The sequence below is a fragment of the Lissotriton vulgaris genome, chromosome 2_1, assembly GCF_964263255.1.
Source record: "Lissotriton vulgaris chromosome 2_1, aLisVul1.2, whole genome shotgun sequence".
NCBI lineage: Eukaryota > Metazoa > Chordata > Amphibia > Caudata > Salamandridae > Lissotriton > Lissotriton vulgaris.
The window spans coordinates 48,630,120-48,649,659 of record NC_141687.1 but is presented as its reverse complement, the minus strand read 5'-3'; the positions used below and the strand labels follow the sequence as shown (position 1 = coordinate 48,649,659).

Below are 19,540 nucleotides of genomic sequence, written 5' to 3'. Positions count from 1 at the left end.
TTGCACCCAGGGCCGTGTAGGAAACTTTGCAGGTGTCCGAGGCGTGGCGAGGGCCCCAGACCGGCGCAGTCCTTGCACCCAGGGCAGTGTGTGAAACTCTACAGGGGTCCGAGGCGTGGCGAGGGCCCCAGGGCGGCACAGTCCTTGCACCCAGGGCCGTGCGTTAAACTCTGCAGGGGTCCGAGGCGTGGCGAGGGCCCCAGGGCGGCGCAGTACTTGCACCCATGGCCGTGCGTGAAACTCTGCAGGGGTCCGAGTCGTGGCGAGGGCACCAGGGCGGCGCAGTCCTTGCACCCAGGGCCGTGCGTGAAACCCTGCAGGGGTTCGAGGCGAGGGCCCCAGGGCAGCGCAGTCCTTGCACCAAGGGCCATGCGTAAAACTCGGCAGGGGTCCGAGGCGTGGCGAGGGCACCAGGGCGGCGCAGTCCTTGCACCAGGGCCGTGTGTGAAGCTCTGCAGGGGTCCGAGGCGTGGTGAGGGCCCCAGACCGGCGCAGTCCTTGCACCCAGGGCGGTGCGTGAAACTCTGCAGGGGTCCGAGGCGTGGCGAGGGCACCAGGGCGGCGCAGTCCTTGCACCCAGGGCCGTGCATGAAACTCTGCAGGGGTTCGAGGCATGGCGAGGGCACCAGGGCGGCACAGTCCTTGCACCCAGGGCCGTGCGCGAAACTCTGCACGGACCAAGGCATGGCGAGGGCACCAGACCGGCGCAGTCCTTGCACCCAGGGCCGTGTAGGATACTCTGCAGGTGTCTGAGGCGTGGCGAGGGCCCCAGACCGGCGCAGTCCTTGCACCCAGGGCTATGCGTGAAACTCTGCACGGACCGAGGCATGGCGAGGGCCCCAGACCGGCGCAGTCCTTGCACCCAGAGCCATGTGTGAAACTCTGCAGGGGTCCGAGGCGTGGCGAGGGCCCCAGACCGGCACGGTCCTTGCACCCAGGGCCGTGCGTGAAACTCTGCAGGGGTCCGAGGCGTTGCAAGGGCCCCAGACCAGCGCAGTCCTTGCACCCAGGGCCGTGCGTGAAACTCTGCAGGGGTCCGAGGCGTGGCGAGGGCCCCAGGGCGGCGCAGTCCTTGCACCCGGGGCCGAGCGTGAAACTCTGCAGGGGTCCGAGGCGTGGCGAGGGCCCCAGGGCGGCGCAGTCCTTGCACCCAGGGCCATGTGTGAAACTCTGCAGGGGTCCGAGGCGTGGTGAGGGCCCCAGGGCGGCGCAGTCCTTGCACCCAGGGCAGTGTGTGAAACTCTGCAGGGGTCTGAGGCGTGGCGAGAGCCCCAGGGCGGCACAGTCCTTGCACCCAGGGCCGTGCGTGAAACTCTGCAGGGGTCCGAGGCGTGGCGAGGGCCCCAGGGCGGCGCAGTCCTTGCACCCAGGGCCGTGCGTGAAACTCTGCAGGGGTCCGAGGCGAGGGCTCCAGGGCGGCGCAGTCCTTGCACCCAGGGCCATGCGTAAAACTCTGCACGGACCGAGGCATGGCGAGGGCCCCAGACCGGCGCAGTCCTTGCACCCAGGGCCATGCGTGCAACTCTGCAGGGGTCCGAGGCTTGGCGAGGGCCCCAGACCGGCGCAGTCCTTGCACCCAGGGCCATGCGTGAAACTCTGCAGGGTCCGAGGCGTGGCGAGGGCCCCAGGGCGGCGCAGTCCTTGCACCCAGGGCCGTGTGTGAAACTCTGCAGGGGTCCGAGTCGTGGCGAGGGCACCAGGGCGGCGCAGTCCTTGCACCCAGGGCCGTGCAAGGACTGCGCCAGGGCCGTGAGTGAAACTCTGCAGGGGTCCGAGGCGTGGCGAGGGCCCCAGGGCGGCGCAGTCCTTGCACCCAGGGCCGTGTGTGAAACTCTGCAGGGGTCCGTGGCGAGGGCACCAGGGCGGCGCAGTCCTTGCACCCAGGGCGTGTGTGAAACTCTGCAGGGGTCCGAGGCGTGGTGAGGGCCCCAGACCGGTGCAGTCCTTGCACCCAGGGCTATGCGTGAAACTCTGCAGGGGTCCGAGGCGTGGCGAGGGCCCCAGGGCGGCGCAGTCCTTGCACCCAGGGCCGTGCTTCAAACTCTGCAGGGGTCCGAGGCGTGGCGAGGGCCCCAGGGCGGCGCAGTCCTTGCACCCAGGGCGGTGCGTGAAACTCTGCAGGGGTCCGAGGCGTGGCGAGGGCACCAGGGCGGCGCAGTCCTTGCACCCAGGGCCGTGCATGAAATCCTGCAGGGGTCCGAGGCGAGGGCCCCAGGGCGGCGCAGTCCTTGCACCCAGGGCCATGCGTATAACTCTGCAGCGGTCCGAGGCGTGGCGAGGGCACTAGGGGGGCACAGTCCTTGAACTCAGGGCCGTGTGTGAAACTCTGCAGGGGTCCGAGGCGTGGCGAAGGCCCCAGACCGGCGCAGTCCTTGCACCCAGGGCCGTGCACGAAACTCTGCACGGACCGAGGCATGGCGAGGGCCCCAGACCGGCGCAGTCCTTGCACCCAGGGCCGTGTAGGAAAATCTGCAGGTGTCCGAGGCGTGGCGAGGGCCCCAGACCGGCGCAGTCCTTGCACCCAGGGTCATGCGTGAAACTCTGCACGGACCGAGGCATGGCGAGGGCCCCAGACCGGCGCAGTCCTTGCACCCAGGGCCGTGTAGGAAACTCTGCAGGTGTCCGAGGCGTTGCAAGGGCCCCAGACCAGCGCAGTCCTTGCACCCAGGGCCGTGCGTGAAACTTTGCAAGGGCTCGAGGCAAGGTGAGGGCCCCAGACCGGCGCAGTCCTTGCACCCAGGGCCGTGCGTGAATCTCTGCAGGGGTTCATGGCGTGGCAAGGGCCCCAGGGCGGCGCAGTCCTTGCACCCAGGGCCGTGCGTGAAACCCTGCAGGGGTTCGAGGCGAGGGCCCCAGGGCAGCGCAGTCCTTGCACCCAGGGCCGTGCAAGGACTGCGCCAGGGCCGTGCGTGAAACTCTGCAGGGGTCCGAGGCGTGGCGAGGGCCCCAGGGCGGCGCAGTCCTTGCACCCAGGGCCGTGTGTGAAACTCTGCAGGGGTCCGTGTGTGAAACTCTGCAGGGGTTCGAGGCAAGGGCCCCAGACCGGCGCAGTCCTTGCACCCAGGGCTATGCGTGAAACTACGCAGGGGTCCGAGGCGTGGCGAGGGCCCCAGGGCGGCGCAGTCCTTGCACCCAGGGCGGTGCGTGAAACTCTGCAGGGGTCCGAGGCGTGGCGAGGGCACCAGGGCAGCGCAGTCCTTGCACCCAGGGCCGTGCATGAAACCCTGCAGGGGTCGGAGGCGAGGGCCCCAGGGCGGCGCAGTCCTTGCACCTAGGGCCATGCGTAAAACTCTGCAGGGGTCCGAGGCGTGGCGAGGGCACCAGGGCGGCACAGTCCTTGTACTCAGGGCCGTGTGTGAAACTCTGCAGGGGTCCGATGCGCGGCGAGGGCCCCAGACCGGCGCAGTCCTTGCACCCAGGGCCGTGCACGAAACTCTGCACGGACAGAGGCATGGCGAGGGCCCCAGACCGGCGCAGTCCTTGCACCCAGGGCCGTGTAGGAAACTCTGCAGGTGTCCGAGGCGTGGCGAGGGCCCCAGACCGGCGCAGTCCTTGCACCCAGGGTCATGCGTGAAACTCTGCACGGACCGAGACATGGCGAGGGCCCCAGACCGGCGCAGTCCTTGCACCCAGGGCCGTGTAGGAAACTCTGCAGGTGTCCGAGGCGTGGCGAGGGCCCCAGACCGGCGCAGTCCTTGCACCCAGGGCAGTGTGTGAAACTCTACAGGAGTCCGAGGCGTGGCGAGGGCCCCAGGGCAGCACAGTCCTTGCACCCAGGGCCGTGTGTGAAACTCTGCAGGGGTCCAAGTCGTGGCAAGGGCACCAGGGCGGCGCAGTCCTTGCACCCAGGGCCGTGCAAGGACTGCGCCAGGGCCGTGCGTGAAACTCTGCAGGGGTCCGAGGCGTGGCGAGGGCCCTAGGGCGGCGCAGTCCTTGCACCCAGGGCCGTGTGTGAAACTCTGCAGGGGCCCTCGCCTCGAACCCCTGCAGGGGATCGAGGCGAGGGCCCCAGGGCAGCGCAGTCCTTGCACCCAGGGCGTGTGTAAAACTCTGCAGGGGTCCGAGGCGTGGTGAGGGCCCCAGACCGGCGCAGTCCTTGCACCCAGGGCTATGCGTGAAACTCTGCAGGGGTCCGAGGCGTGGCGAGGGCCCCAGGGAGGCGCAGTCCTTGCACCCAGGGCCATGCGTGAAACTCTGCAGAGGTCCGAGGCGTGGCGAGGGCCCCAGGGCGGCGCAGTCCTTGCACCCAGGGCGGTGCGTGAATCTCTGCAGGGGTCCGAGGCGTGGCGAGGGCACCAGGGCGGCGCAGCCCTTGCACCCAGGGCCGTGCATGAAACCCTGAAGGGGTCCGAGGCGAGGGCCCCAGGGCGGCGCAGTCCTTGCACCCAGGGCCATGCGTAAAACTCTGCAGGGGTCCGAGGCGTGGCGAGGGCACCAGGGCGGCACAGTCCTTGTACTCAGGGCCGTGTGTGAAACTCTGCAGGGGTCCGAGGCGTGGTGAGGGCCCCAGACCGGCGCAGTCCTTGCACCCAGGGCCGTGTAGGAAACTCTGCAGGTGTCCGAGGCGTGGCGAGGGCCCCAGACCGGCGCAGTCCTTGCACCCAGGGCCATGTAGGAAACTTTGCAGGTGTCCGAGGCGTGGCGAGGGCCCCAGACCGGCGCAGTCCTTGCACCCAGGGCAGTGTGTGAAACTCTACAGGGGTCCGAGGCGTGGCGAGGGCCCCAGGGCGGCACAGTCCTTGCACCCAGGGCCGTGCGTTAAACTCTGCAGGGGTCCGAGGCGTGGCGAGGGCCCCAGGGCGGCGCAGTACTTGCACCCATGGCCGTGCGTGAAACTCTGCAGGGGTCCGAGTCGTGGCGAGGGCACCAGGGCGGCGCAGTCCTTGCACCCAGGGCCGTGCGTGAAACCCTGCAGGGGTTCGAGGCGAGGGCCCCAGGGCAGCGCAGTCCTTGCACCAAGGGCCATGCGTAAAACTCGGCAGGGGTCCGAGGCGTGGCGAGGGCACCAGGGCGGCGCAGTCCTTGCACCAGGGCCGTGTGTGAAGCTCTGCAGGGGTCCGAGGCGTGGTGAGGGCCCCAGACCGGCGCAGTCCTTGCACCCAGGGCGGTGCGTGAAACTCTGCAGGGGTCCGAGGCGTGGCGAGGGCACCAGGGCGGCGCAGTCCTTGCACCCAGGGCCGTGCATGAAACTCTGCAGGGGTTCGAGGCATGGCGAGGGCACCAGGGCGGCACAGTCCTTGCACCCAGGGCCGTGCGCGAAACTCTGCACGGACCAAGGCATGGCGAGGGCACCAGACCGGCGCAGTCCTTGCACCCAGGGCCGTGTAGGATACTCTGCAGGTGTCTGAGGCGTGGCGAGGGCCCCAGACCGGCGCAGTCCTTGCACCCAGGGCTATGCGTGAAACTCTGCACGGACCGAGGCATGGCGAGGGCCCCAGACCGGCGCAGTCCTTGCACCCAGAGCCATGTGTGAAACTCTGCAGGGGTCCGAGGCGTGGCGAGGGCCCCAGACCAGCACGGTCCTTGCACCCAGGGCCGTGCGTGAAACTCTGCAGGGGTCCGAGGCGTTGCAAGGGCCCCAGACCAGCGCAGTCCTTGCACCCAGGGCCGTGCGTGAAACTCTGCAGGGGTCCGAGGCGTGGCGAGGGCCCCAGGGCGGCGCAGTCCTTGCACCCGGGGCCGAGCGTGAAACTCTGCAGGGGTCCGAGGCGTGGCGAGGGCCCCAGGGCGGCGCAGTCCTTGCACCCAGGGCCATGTGTGAAACTCTGCAGGGGTCCGAGGCGTGGTGAGGGCCCCAGGGCGGCGCAGTCCTTGCACCCAGGGCAGTGTGTGAAACTCTGCAGGGGTCTGAGGCGTGGCGAGAGCCCCAGGGCGGCACAGTCCTTGCACCCAGGGCCGTGCGTGAAACTCTGCAGGGGTCCGAGGCGTGGCGAGGGCCCCAGGGCGGCGCAGTCCTTGCACCCAGGGCCGTGCGTGAAACTCTGCAGGGGTCCGAGGCGAGGGCTCCAGGGCGGCGCAGTCCTTGCACCCAGGGCCATGCGTAAAACTCTGCACGGACCGAGGCATGGCGAGGGCCCCAGACCGGCGCAGTCCTTGCACCCAGGGCCATGCGTGCAACTCTGCAGGGGTCCGAGGCTTGGCGAGGGCCCCAGACCGGCGCAGTCCTTGCACCCAGGGCCATGCGTGAAACTCTGCAGGGTCCGAGGCGTGGCGAGGGCCCCAGGGCGGTGCAGTTCTTGCACCCAGGGCAGTGTTTGAAACTCTGCAGGGGCCAGAGGCATGGCGAGGGCCCCAGGGCGGCGCAGTCCTTGCACCCAGGGCCATGCGTGAAACTCTGCAGGGGTCCGAGGCGTGGTAAGGGCCCCAGACCGGCGCAGTCCTTGTACCCAGGGCGTGCGTGAAATTCTGCAGGGGTCCGAAACGTGGTGAGGGCCCCAGGGCTTCTCAGTCCTTGCACCCAGGGCCGTGTGTGAAACCCTGCAGGGGTCCGAGGCGTGGCAAGGGCACCAGGGCGGCACAGTCCTTGCACCCAGGGTCGTGCGTGAAACTCTGCAGGGGTGCGAGGCGTGGCCAGGGCTCCAGGGCGCGCAGTCCTTGCACCCAGGGCCGTGTGTGAAACTCTGCAGGGGCCAGAGGCATGGCGAGGGCCCCAGGGCGGCGCAGTCCTTGCACCCAGGGCCATGCGTGAAACTCTGCAGGGGTCCGAGGCGTGGTAAGGGCCCCAGACCGGCGCAGTCCTTGTACCCAGGGCGTGCGTGAAATTCTGCAGGGGTCCGAAACGTGGTGAGGGCCCCAGGGCTTCTCAGTCCTTGCACCCAGGGCCGTGTGTGAAACCCTGCAGGGGTCCGAGGCGTGGCAAGGGCCCCAGGGCGGCACAGTCCTTGCACCCAGGGTCGTGCGTGAAACTCTGCAGGGGTGCGAGGCGTGGCCAGGGCTCCAGGGCGCGCAGTCCTTGCACCCAGGGCCGTGTGTGAAACTCTGCAGGGGTCCGAGGCGTGGCGAGGGCCCCAGGGCGGCGCAGTCCTTGCACCCAGGGCAGTGTGTGAAACTCTGCAGGGGTCCGAGGCGTGGCGAGGGCCCCAGGGTGGCGCAGTCCTTGCACCCAGGGCCATGCGTGAAACTCTGCAGGGGTCCGAGGCGTGGCGAGGGTCCCAGGGCGGCGCAGTCCTTGCATCCAGGGCCGTGCGTGAAACTCTGCAGGGGTCCGAGGCGTGGCGAGGGCCGCAGGGCGGAGCAGTCCTTGCACCCAGGGCCGTGCGTGAAACTCTGCAGGGGTCCGTGGCGAGGGCCGCAGGGCGGAGCAGTCCTTGCACCCAGGGCCATGCGTGACACTCTGCAGGGGTCCGAGGCTTGGCGAGGGCCCCGGGGCGGCACAGTCCTTGCACCCAGGGCCGTGTGTTAAACTCTGCAGGGGTCCGTGCGTGAAACTCTGCAGGGGTGCGAGGCGTGGCGAGGGCCCCAGGGCGGCGCAGTCCTTGCACCCAGGGCCGTGTGTGAAACTCTGCAGGGGTCCGTGTGTGAAACTCTGCAGGGGTTCGAGGCAAGGGCCCCAGGGTGACGCAGTCCTTGCACCCAGGGCCATGCGTGAAACTCTGCAGGGGTCCGTGCGTGAAACTCTGCAGGGGTCCGAGGCGTGGCGAGGGTCCCAGGGCGGCGCAGTCCTTGCATCCAGGGCCGTGTGTGAAACTCTGCAGGGGTCCGAGGCGTGGCGAGGGCCCCAGGGTGGCGCAGTCCTTGCACCCAGGGCCATGCGTGAAACTCTGCAGGGGTCCGAGGCGTGGCGAGGGTCCCAGGGCGGCGCAGTCCTTGCATCCAGGGCCGTGCGTGAAACTCTGTAGGGGTCCGAGGCGTGGCGAGGGCCGCAGGGCGGAGCAGTCCTTGCACCCAGGGCCGTGCGTGAAACTCTGCAGGGGTCCGTGGCGAGGGCCGCAGGGCGGAGCAGTCCTTGCACCCAGGGCCATGCGTGAAACGCTGCAGGGGTCCGAGGCTTGGCGAGGGCCCCGGGGCGGCACAGTCCTTGCACCCAGGGCCGTGTGTTAAACTCTGCAGGGGTCCGTGCGTGAAACTCTGAAGGGGTGCCAGGCGTGGCGAGGGCCCCAGGGCGGCGCAGTCCTTGCACCCAGGGCCGTGTGTGAAACTCTGCAGGGGTCCGTGTGTGAAACTCTGCAGGGGTTCGAGGCAAGGGCCCCAGGGTGACGCAGTCCTTGCACCCAGGGCCGTGCGTGAAACTCTGCAGGGGTGCGAGGCGTGGCTAGGGCTCCAGGGCGGCGCAGTCCTTGCACCCAGGGCCGTGCGTGAAACTCTGCAGGGGTGCGAGGCGTGGCTAGGGCTCCAGGGCGGCGCAGTCCTTGCACCCAGGGCCGTGTGTTAAACTCTGCAGGGGTCCGAGGCGTGGCGAGGGCCCCAGGGTGGCGCAGCCCTTGCACCCAGGGCCGTGCATGAAACTCTGAAAGGGGTCCAAGGGCGCACCACAACCAGGAGTGACAAGTGCAGACTGCCTTTCTTCTTGGGTCTGGCCAGAAGCCTTACCTGCATTGCCAGAGTCAGATTACCCAAAAAAATCAGAATACAAAGATAATAAATATGTAGCAATGGCTTTCGGCCAAAGCTGCTCGTCTCCGTTGGTTGCGGAGACGCAAGTCCCGCACATTTGACTATCCGCATCTCTGGCAGTCCAATTGGGAGAAGGGGGTGGGATGATCGATGTTCAGTGACCCTGCACAAGGCCTCTTGAGAAGACCACGTCTGGCCTCACTATAGATTCTGAACTTCGTGACTTACTTCTCCCCAAGAGGAGGGGGTATAGAATTATTAATGGAAATTCATCCAGCCTTGTGGAGCCGGAAGAGATGGAGCGACCTCATCACATGACAAAGATGTTATTATGCTGTGACTGTACTGCACAATCAATCAATCAGGGGGTTTTAGGCACGCTACTCCCCTGTGAGGGTCTCAAGGCACTGGGGGGAGCAGCTCCGTTGAGTCGAAGAGCCAGATCTTGAGGGTCTTACTGAAGATGTGCAAGGTAGGGGTGGGTCTGATGTCTATCGGAGCTTGGTCCAGGTCATGGCCGCGATGTAGGAGAAGGATCTTCCACCCGTTCTTGCTCTGCAGATATGCACGGTTTTGGTGAAGTTGGCAGATCGGCTGTTCCTCTTGGGTACAAGGAAGGCGATTCTGTTGTTGAGATATTGGGGCCCAGTGTTGTGTAGGCATTTCTAGGCATGGGCAAGTATCTTCAAAGTTACTCTCTTTCCGGCAAGAAGCCACTGGAGGCTGCGCAGTTATTAGGAGATGTGTTTGTGTCATGGGATGCAGAGGACGAGTCTGGCTGTGGTATTCTGTATGGTCTGGAGTTTGTGGAGCAGAGATGTGTTAATCCCGGAGTAGAGGGTGTTTACGTAGTCCAGTCTGCTGGTTATGAGTGCATGGGTGATGGTCTTTCTTGATTCAGGGGGATCCATTTGAAGATTATGCAGAGGGTGTCGAAGGAGGTGGAGGCAATGGCGTTGACCTGTTGAGTCATGGAGAGATAGGAGTTGAGTACAATGCTGTGGTTTTGGGCGTGGTCCATGGGGATGGGCGGGCTGCCGAGGGCGGAGGTCCACGAGGTGTTATCCAATGCAGAGGTGGAGAGTCCGAGAACTAGGACCTCTGTCTTCTCTGAGTTTAGCTTCAGGCAGCTGCTGCTCATCCAGAATGCAATGTCCTTCATTCCTTCCTGGAAGTTGAGACTGGTGGTGAGGGGGTCCTTGGTGAGGTAGAGGATGAGCTGGGTATCGTCCGCGTAGGATACTATGCTGAGTCTGTGCCGTCTGACGATGGCGACAAGGGGGGTCATGCAGATGTTGAAGAGCGTAGGGCTGAGCGACGATACTTGGGATACTCTGCAGTTGATCTCTGTGGGTTCGGAGAGGAAGGGTGAGAGTCTGATTCTTTGGGTTCTGCCGGTGAGGAAGCAGCAGAGGGCGTTTCCCTGTATGCTGGCTTCGTGGAGTCTGCCGGTGAGTGTGCAGTGGGAGAAGGTGTCGAAGGCTGCAGAGAGGTCGAGAAGGATCAGGGCTGTGCTGTGTCCTTGGTCAAGGAGGGTGCGGCAAGTAGAGCGGTCTCAGTGCTGTGGTTGCTGCAGAATCTGGATTGGGAGGGGTCAAGGATTGAGGTATCTTCCATGAATTACGTTGATGGTCTTCTCTGCGGTTTTGGACGTGAATGGGGGGGGGGGGGGGGGAGATGGGTCGGTAGTTCATGAGGTCCGTGGGAACTGCTGTGGGCTTCTTAAGTAGGGGTCTGACTTCGCGCATTTCCAGTTGTTGGGGAAAATGGTGGTATCGAAGGAAACGTTGATGGTGTGTTGTAGTCCCGGTGTGATGGCGGTGGTGGCTCTGTGGAAGATGTGTGGGGGCCGTGGGGGCTCCTGAGTGGATGCTTTTCATGGTCAATGTGGTGTCTTCGGTGGTGACCAGGGTCCAGGAGTAGATGGTGGGCTGGTGTTGCTGGAGGCGGGAGTGGTGTCGGCGTTTGGTGTATGGTCGTTGAAGTTGTCATAGAGGCCCTTGAGTGAAGCAGGTGCCGAGCTTGTTGCAGAGGTCCTGGGAGGGGGTGAAGTCTGTGTTTTCGCTGGAGGGTTTGATGAATTCCTGGATGACACTGAATAGTTTCTTAGAGTTGCTGGAGTTGGCGAGGATCTTGTTCTGAATAAATGTCCTTTTGGTGGATCTGATGCGTTGGTAGTATTCTGTCATGGTGTTCTTGTAGGCGATGCCGTCTTCCGGGGATTTACTGTTCCTCCAGTTCTTCTCGAGACGTCTGCAGGTGCGTTTGGATTATTGGAAGTAAAGACGTTTGTCCGTCTTTCTTTTCTATTTATTTACTTTTGTAGCATTTGCAGCATGCTGCACTTTAGATTTAAACACGTGAAGCTAAAGGGTGGCATGCCGTGAATGCTACAAAAGTAAATAAATAGAAACGAAAGGCAGGCGGCTGCCATGTTTGAAGCTAAATCGACGTACAAGCTGCAACAAGTACGCAAGCACAAAGGACAAAGCAATCAGAGAAAGATACTGTAATAGGCCAATACTCCAGGGGAGGAGTAAGACATGAGAAGGGGGACGTATACCAACAAGAAACCACAGAGAAGAAAGCTTTTCGAAATGACACACACTTTAACCAATCGGCAGCGAGGGCGTGGCAAAAGCCCATAGAAGTGGATACAGGATGCCTTGCAGAGCAGCACATGCGCGCTGCTACACTCAGCCTAAACAGGTGATGATTGAGGTTTGTGGGTACTTTGCCTCCTGCTACCCAGAAGGTACGACAAATAGAAAAGCCAGGGAGAGCACAGAGGACAGCACTGCGTGTATTATTGGTGTGTATAGGGATGTTTGGTATGATTGCACTGTTTATCTCACTATGAAGACTGTGCCTCACTCTGCTTACCGGATTCTTGGTGCTTCCATCCCTGTACTTCCTGTGCAGTGATGGCCTTGTACAAGTGCTGTAGGTTGGCGGTAAAAGTCATCCCTTCTCCTGAGCTGCATACCTCTGGGAGACCCTGTTAGGAAGAAATAGAAGTGATGTGAATAATTGCCTATGCTGGTACAGGTCAAAGTATACTAAATTGGCTTGTGGCGCCAACATTCCTCTGGCAGTGCCTAAGGCCTGCATAGCATCTTCTGCCTGCATCTAGGCAGCCATTTTTGTTATTGTATACACAATCAATTAACACAGAATAGGAGCCAGCAGGAAGCAGACACTGTGGTGGTGGGGCTTTGCTCTGGTTTGGTGCAGTGGCGGTTCTAAGCTTTCAGCGTTGTACACGACATGCTGCATACTGACTATGTTGTGTCTGTGCAAGAAGCCTCGGCCTTCAAAGCTGTGTCTGAGGACCATACCATCGGAAGGGAATGACTACTCCTCATGGTGTTGCCTAAACGACAACATCCTCTAAAAGATCATCATCGACTATGGGGCAAACCAGGCAAGAGGCGGCCATATGAACCAGAAACACAAAAGGCACACGTGTGTTAGGCAGGTGACCAAAGAGGGAAGACGCAAAGCTGAGAATGGAAAGCTTCGGCCACAGAGTAGAGACTGGCACCTCCCTAGCCCTCAGCTCGGCTCTTCACTCCATACATACACGTCTGGCTCCCACTCATATCAGGTCAGAAGCCCCGCATGTTTAGGGAAAAGATTGCAGTAAGCAAAGAACTGCTCTGGGAGGAACGCCTTCAGGACACTGTTTACACAGTATCAAGTCAGGTCAGAAACATTAACAATCGCTAAAGCTCCACACCAAACACAATCAGACCCCAGGCAGGAAGCATTCCTGGAGAGCCAGTGGCCCAGCAGGCTATTAGAGAAAGGCCCAGAAACAGATCACAGACCACAGCGTCTGTGGAATCCCTGGATCAGACCCTCTCGTCATATATGATCTCCTATACATCAAACTAATACACAGCGTATGAGAAAAAACACTATTTATCGGGGGGAAACGAGTCATTCTAAAGGTGGGGAGCCTCAAACACATACCATTATGTCATTAACAATAGAGGTGTTTGTGTAGTGCCCATACTAAGAGGACTGTCTGTTCTCTTTCGATAAAGAAGCTATTCCATATGTAACTGTACAGGGTGCCAAATCACTGACCATCTACACAGATCTCATAAGCAGCGCTTTAAGTGGGATGACAAAGGTGGGGGCTCTGTAAAGGGGCAAGGCCAAACCAGTGTAACTAAGAATCCTTTCCAAGAGGCGTGGCCTAAAGCATTTGCTTCAGAAAGCTCTGCTTGACATGTGTGCCGCATGGCCAGTATTTGGGTGCTTTCCTGGGAGTTTTTTGTAGAGTGTAAGGAAGTCTGCTAGTCAGTAGGTTGTCTTCAAGTTACTTTATTCGTTGTCAACAGACAGAATAAAAGCGATCCGTCTAGGAAACAAACTTCTTCCAACTGACCCAGAACCCCCGCTTCACAATGTTCCTTCCACTCTCTTGAAGTGCAAGAATTCCAAATGTCCAGAGAATGGAAGGGAAACCCAACACATCTTTCCCCTTAACAAAAAAAATGTAAATAAAAAAATAGCAATAAAGAGTACAGAGTAAAGATAAAATTAACATTGAGGAAAAATCATAAAAGGTATTAGAAAATATGATCATGAAACTTGGAAGATAACTTTAGGATCAAATTGTATAAAATCATAATAGCTCTTGCAAAATGTAATCATGAAACTTAGAAGGTAATTTACCGGTCCTGGAAGACGGAGGACAAAAAGAGAAATTAGTGTCAATGTTAATATTTCTGTTAGGTTGAACACCCAAACCCATTTTGGACACAGCAATTTTCGCTTTGTTACACCATCTACCAATTTGACAGCGCCTTTATTAACCGTTACCACCTTCTTAAGAACATAAAATTTGAATTCCCCCTTGGATAAAATCCTAGAACACTTCACCCTCACCATGTCCCCCACACAAACATTCAATTGCTGAGGAATAGGACTGGACTGTGTCTGATCATATTTGTTTTGAGCAATAACACGTTTTTAGCTAACATCCTCAATCTTTTCCTTGGACACAACAAACTCTTTATCACCCATACATCTTCTCAAAAGCTTGGAGGCAGGTATACAGCCTCTCAACAAAACAAATGGAGACACATTTGTGTCAGAGGAGTGGTGCGAACAGCCCACTGGAGTTTTTAGATTTCTGCTTTGCAATTCAAACCGCTAGCTTGAGCTAATTGTACATCCTTTTTAATGACCCTGTATGACGAGTGGGTAGTTCTCCCGAGGGACAAGACAAGATACGGGAATGGTGGCCCGCCGTCCCACTCTCACCGACTTCTGTCCCCTTTCAACAGCAACCTAAACCTTATCAGAACGAGGAATGGTTTCCGGATTCTCAGCCCCTATGGAGACAGGATGAGGAAAAGGAACAAGGCTCCTTTAATTGGGGATTCCAGCCAGACGAAACTCCTCCCCTGGTTGATGTCAGCACGCAGAACCCATCAAAAGAAGGAGGAACCAGGAAGAAGGCGGACGGCGTTTCCCCGGAGGACGAAGGCGATCGAGAGTGGAGGAGAAGAGCGAACCCGGAGATCCAGGAGGAAGAAACAGACGAGACATGCAAGGCTCGGAGAACCATTAGCGTCCACGACAAGCCAGGAGGCCAATGATCCCACGAGCCGCCCTGCCACGTTCCCACAGGAGGAGCGTGGCTTGAACCGGTACGGGGCAGGGTAGCAGGTTGGGTGGGACGACGTAACCATCCTGCCGTTTAAAAGCCCGCCTGTCTACTGTACATAGCTGTAAATAGTCCGTAGAATCTGCACTCCCTACCCTCATCACGAGCACCTGATCATACAACCGCTGTACTCGTGTGAACACTTGAGCACTCGGTTTCCTTCACTCACGGCCTAATCCCTGTGTTTGTTTCTTTTGTGGTTCCTTTTTGGTATCAACTACTGAGGGAGACCCCGGAACTACGGAGGGCCTAGACTCTGCCATATCATCTGCATCGCCTACAGTCTGGATCCCTTAAGAAATACCAAAACGGACCCGGCGGCGTTCGCCAGAGAAAGACCCACAAGCCGGCGTAGAAAAGTGTTTATAAAAATAAAGCCTTCACTTAAAAGCATCAGTAAAGCCTCTGACTCAGTTACCCTTGCCCCGCAACACCCTGTTAAAACGCTTCACAAGGCCATTGCTCCTTGGATGGTAAAGTGAGCTTTTAACTTGTTTTATACCCACAGAACGTAGGAATTCTTCAAATTGAATTGAAACTAATTGGGGGCTATTATCAGTGAGGAGCTCCTAAGGAACACCCTCCCTGCTGAAAAGTGACTTGAGAAATGTAATGATAGAGGAGGAATCCGCAGATTTTACCCACTTGATTTCTGGCCAACGACTATGAAAATCTAAAAGAACAATGCCATACTCGGGTAAACTGGAAGACACATTTAAAGGGCCTCAATGTCAACAGCAACCTTAAGCCAAGGTTTGTCAGGGACGTCTATGGCTTCAGTGGGAGAAGGACATGTTACTTGTGATTTGTCACTAATAGCACATTACATACAATCTCTAACTAAATGCTCCACCTGTGTGTCTAAAGCCAGCCACCAAAAGTTTTCTCTTATTCTTCTTTTCATGGCACACACACCTATGTGGCCTTCATGGGCCAATGTAAGAACTTTGTTTCTCATGGCTTCAGGAGCAACTAATAATGACGAGCTATATAAAAGACCATTGACTGTGAATAACCCCAAAAAACATGCTAGTACTTGTAGGTACAAATATGTTCATTGATGTTGTGAGACCATCTTTAACATAAAACATTCAAAATGTCCTTAAATTCCAGATCACATTCAGAAGCTTCTCTCCATTCTCTCTCTGAAATAACGTTCTCAGATTGATCGATAACACAGCACACCAATTCAAAATCGTCAAGAGTATCATTAGTTTCAACCAACATGTTTTTATCCGACAGTAAACTAGATAGACAATCAGCAAATAGATTATTTTTCCCTGGTACATATTCAATGTTAAAGTTGTGTTCCATTAGTCTAGATTGCCATCTTGCAATTCTAGGAGTTGCTTTCCCTCCACCTTTAGTAGGAACAGATCAATAAGTGGTTTATGGTCGACTCGTACCACGAAATTTGAACCATACAAATAATGCTTAAAATGAGTGATGCCCCACCAACAAGCAAGAGTTTCAGGCTCAATTACAGAATAAGAAGGTTCAGCTCCGTGCAGACTCCTTGAAGCAAATGCAATCACTTTAAATTTGCCACCTCTATTCTGCAAAAGAACGGCACCCAAACCTTTTTGGCTGGCATCAGTCATAATTATGGTTTTGTAACAAGGATCAAATGCTTTAAGGGGATTAGCACGAGCTACTTCATACTTGATTAAATTACTTAGTACATGCATCACTGCCAGAGGAAACAAACGTTTTTCTTGAGGAGAGATCTAATGTTGAAAGTTTTAGACGTACAATTAGGAATAAAACAAGAATAAATTCAATGAGGCCCATAAAAGACCTTAACTGTTCCTTGTCACTAGGAATTCTGAAATCTCAAATAGCCTTAACTAAACTGTGCTTGGGTTGCACACCGTCAGCAGATAACTTGTACCCTAAGTAGTCCACAGTAGTGCAATTAAGTTTACATTTATCAATGCCATGGGTGACACCCTTTGATTTCAACAAAGTTAAAACTTGACACAATCTGTTATCATGCGGATTCTGGTCTTCACCATACACCAATACGTCATCTTTAAAGGCCATGTCTCCGGGCATGCCTTTAAACATACTTTCAACCACCCTCTGAAAGACGGCAGGCGCAGAGGCCAGACCAAAAGGCATGAGCTTAAATTAGAAAATGCCCAACGGTGTGATGAAAGCAGTAAGGTGTCTTGATTCAGCATGTAATTCAATCTGATGATATGCAGATTACATATCTAATAAGCTGAAGAACTTAGCACCTCTGAGAGTAGATGTCATCTTCGTGATGTTAGGCAAAGGATGCTGATCAATCCATATATTCTTATTTAGATCACTTAAATCCACACATGCGCAGATTGCCATTGTTTTTTTTAGCCAGAACCACAGGGGACACCCATTCAGAGGATTCAATTGGTTCAATTACATAACATGAACACAATCTATTTAATTCTTTCTTTAACCCCTTCGCTGCTCATGACGAGCTCAGCTCGTCATGAGGCACAGTTGAGCTGTGCTCATGACGAGCTGAAGGAAACCCAACATAGAGCTAGCTTAACAGCATGATGTTTAGTTTCCCAGTTATGGAGGCAGCTGTCTATGTGAAGCCCGAGTCCCAGAGGATATGACGTCACAAGGATGGCCAAATGATCAGTCTCAGAGGCTCTGAGATCACAGGCATAAGACTGGTAAACTGACCGATTAGATTCATTGACCACACAGAGGGAAGATGTAAGTGTCCAGGGACTGTTAGGGGACTACAGGACTTCACTGAGAACCTAGGTACGTTCTCAATAACTCAAGATGATCAGCAACCAGAAGGGTGGTCCATCCACGGGGGGGGCACATCCTATAAAGACAACCCCTTACACAGACTTTGTCATCCCACAGAATGAATAAAGCACACTGCAGGAAGCACTCTCTGAAGGTCGAAATACTCAATGGGATTGGGCATCCTTCATGGGCAAATACCCTACATAGTTGATTGATTTTCCTGCCAGGGACCTTAGCTGGGAAATCTAGTGATGCTCGACCTGCCGAAAATACCACATGGCGACCACCACTGAGTTGCCGCCCCTGGAAATCTGCTGTTACCCACATCTAAACCAGGCCAGCAACTCAAGTGTGGTGGCACCAGGGAACCAGTCCACCCGTGGGTCACTCGCTCCATCATACTCTACGTGACTGTCAGCTGTGTTGAAATACTTCAGTTTTTATGCCACATCATGATCTTGTATTAGACGTGGGATGTTTTTATGTCTGGCACAGTCGGAACTATGCAAATAAACTTAAAAACTCAATTTCAGAGAACCTGCTGGAGCTCGACTAGATAAGCCTGAGGTAAGTCCCAGGTCTACCAAATGCACGTCTGATTTGCTGAATCAATCTTTGCGCCCAAACTCTTTACTTCTCCATGACTTGGGATTAGCGTAGCATAGACAGTACTTTGAAGAGGTGCTGACATGCAACAAGTTTAATAAGTATACTTTTGAAAAGGCGATGAAACAATAGTATCCGAAAAGGAGTCCGATAGGTAGCGTGGGGTCTGATAGGTAGCGGTGGGTCAGATCGAATTAAAGTTCAATCGGCCTGACGGTCTAGGCTGAGTCCACAGACATTCTGGACCCTCAAGCAACGAGAGATGGCCTGCGAGGGCGTCTTGAATAGTTTGTTGGTTATACACTTTTTAAAATCCCCTCAGACACCATTACCTTAGGAATAAGCATATATAATCCCTTTTCAGCCCAATGAGGTCAGGATACTCGAGTCAAAATCTCATTGTAAGATATGCCACTGAGGCGGATCATAAAGAGATGGAGAAATCAGCAAACGGGGGCCGGCGAACAAGGAACCCCCATTCTTAGCAGAAAGAAACAGGCAGAGCTGGTGCCATCAAACCACTGCTTACGGTCTTTTCATCTCCAAACAGTAGAGCAGAGACCCCTTTCTCCAATAACTTGAATGAATGCCTTATTAAAAGCTTTACTATCTGTGCATTGGGATGTGCCGAATCACCGCTTGGAAGGGGTGTGTCGTTGGATCCCTCCACATTGTGATTGGACCGGACGCACCCGGGGCTGAATTAAATGAAGTGCGGCAGCCCGCGCTTTGCTTTTGTAAAGTTTTCTGCGGGATTCGTGGATCCAACACCACTCCCGCTGAAATCTTTCTTTAAAAATGCTTTTTTTGTCCCTGTAGGACCCGCTGAACAGGCCTGGGGGTCAGGGTGTTTCTACCCTTTCCCCTTTTCTTTTTTGTAAATGTTTTTACTTGTGACTCGCTAAGAAGATAAAGCGAACATAGACAAAATATGGAAAGGGGAGGTGATGGGTTATCATCATTAATAAGAAACAAGAGGGGAGGAAAAGCAATGGTATCACTGGTATCATGGGCGAGGTGAGGGGGGGGGGACTAAAAGGGTAAGTGTAAAGAGGGTATGTGGGAACTCCTGTGTTGACAGTAATAAAACAGATGAGTGGGGGAGCATTTGAAGGACTGACAGCGACCAAGGAGGAAAGGCAGAAGTAGTGTGAGGGAGGTGAAGGGGGAACTACCACTTCAACAAGCATTTGCAATGCAATAGGTCTCGCATTAGGAAAGTTTGAGCTATTGGTATTGTAAATGACACATTTTTTATTTTTGTGTTGGTTTTGAAAATAGCTAAATTATTAGGTTTGTCATTTACAATGCCAATAGTTATACCTTTCGCAAATGTGACACCTATAGCATTTGTAATGCAATATGTGTTGTATTTACGTGACTTACATGTATTGATATTACGAATAACAATGGCTTTTACATTTTTTTAAATAATTAATACTTAAATAAAAGTTATTGTAATTTATAATGGCAGTAGCTTAAACTTTTGAAAATAACTTTTGGAAAGACTATGTTCAGTGTATTTTATTGTGATGAAAATCCAAGAACAGAAGTGAAATATTAACATCTTTTTGTGACATTTGTAATAAAGCTTGAAACATTGAGAGAATATATTTGAACCAGTTGTTGTTGAATGCTTGCACAGATTGATGCTGTGGTGGTGCTGAGTGATGTTGTGATGGTGAACGAGTGATGCTGTGGGGTTCATTGATGCTGTGGTAGCGCATAGTGATGTTGTGGTGCCCCCTGAGTGATGCTGTGGTGGTGCGGAGTGGTGCTGTATGCTATGCTATGTTTTGCTGTCCTATGTTTTGTTTTGCTATGCTATGTTTTGCTATCCTATGTTTTGATTTGTTATGATATGCTATGCTGTGTTTTGTTATGCTATGCTCTGTTTTGTTATGCTATGCTGTTGTGCTATGCTATGCTTTGTTATGCTATGCTTTG

At 55.9% G+C, this 19,540-nt stretch overlaps 1 protein-coding gene across 1 annotated transcript in view; it reads right to left on the bottom strand.

Moving 5' to 3' along the window:
- The window catches only part of NHEJ1 (non-homologous end joining factor 1), a 1,360,764-nt gene that overhangs the window by 172,396 nt on the left and 1,168,828 nt on the right, over positions 1-19,540 (bottom strand). The window contains exon 6 of the mRNA XM_086958444.1: positions 11,437-11,551. Coding sequence (XP_086814570.1) covers positions 11,437-11,551 — 115 coding nt within the window. The remainder of the gene's footprint in view (positions 1-11,436; positions 11,552-19,540) is intronic.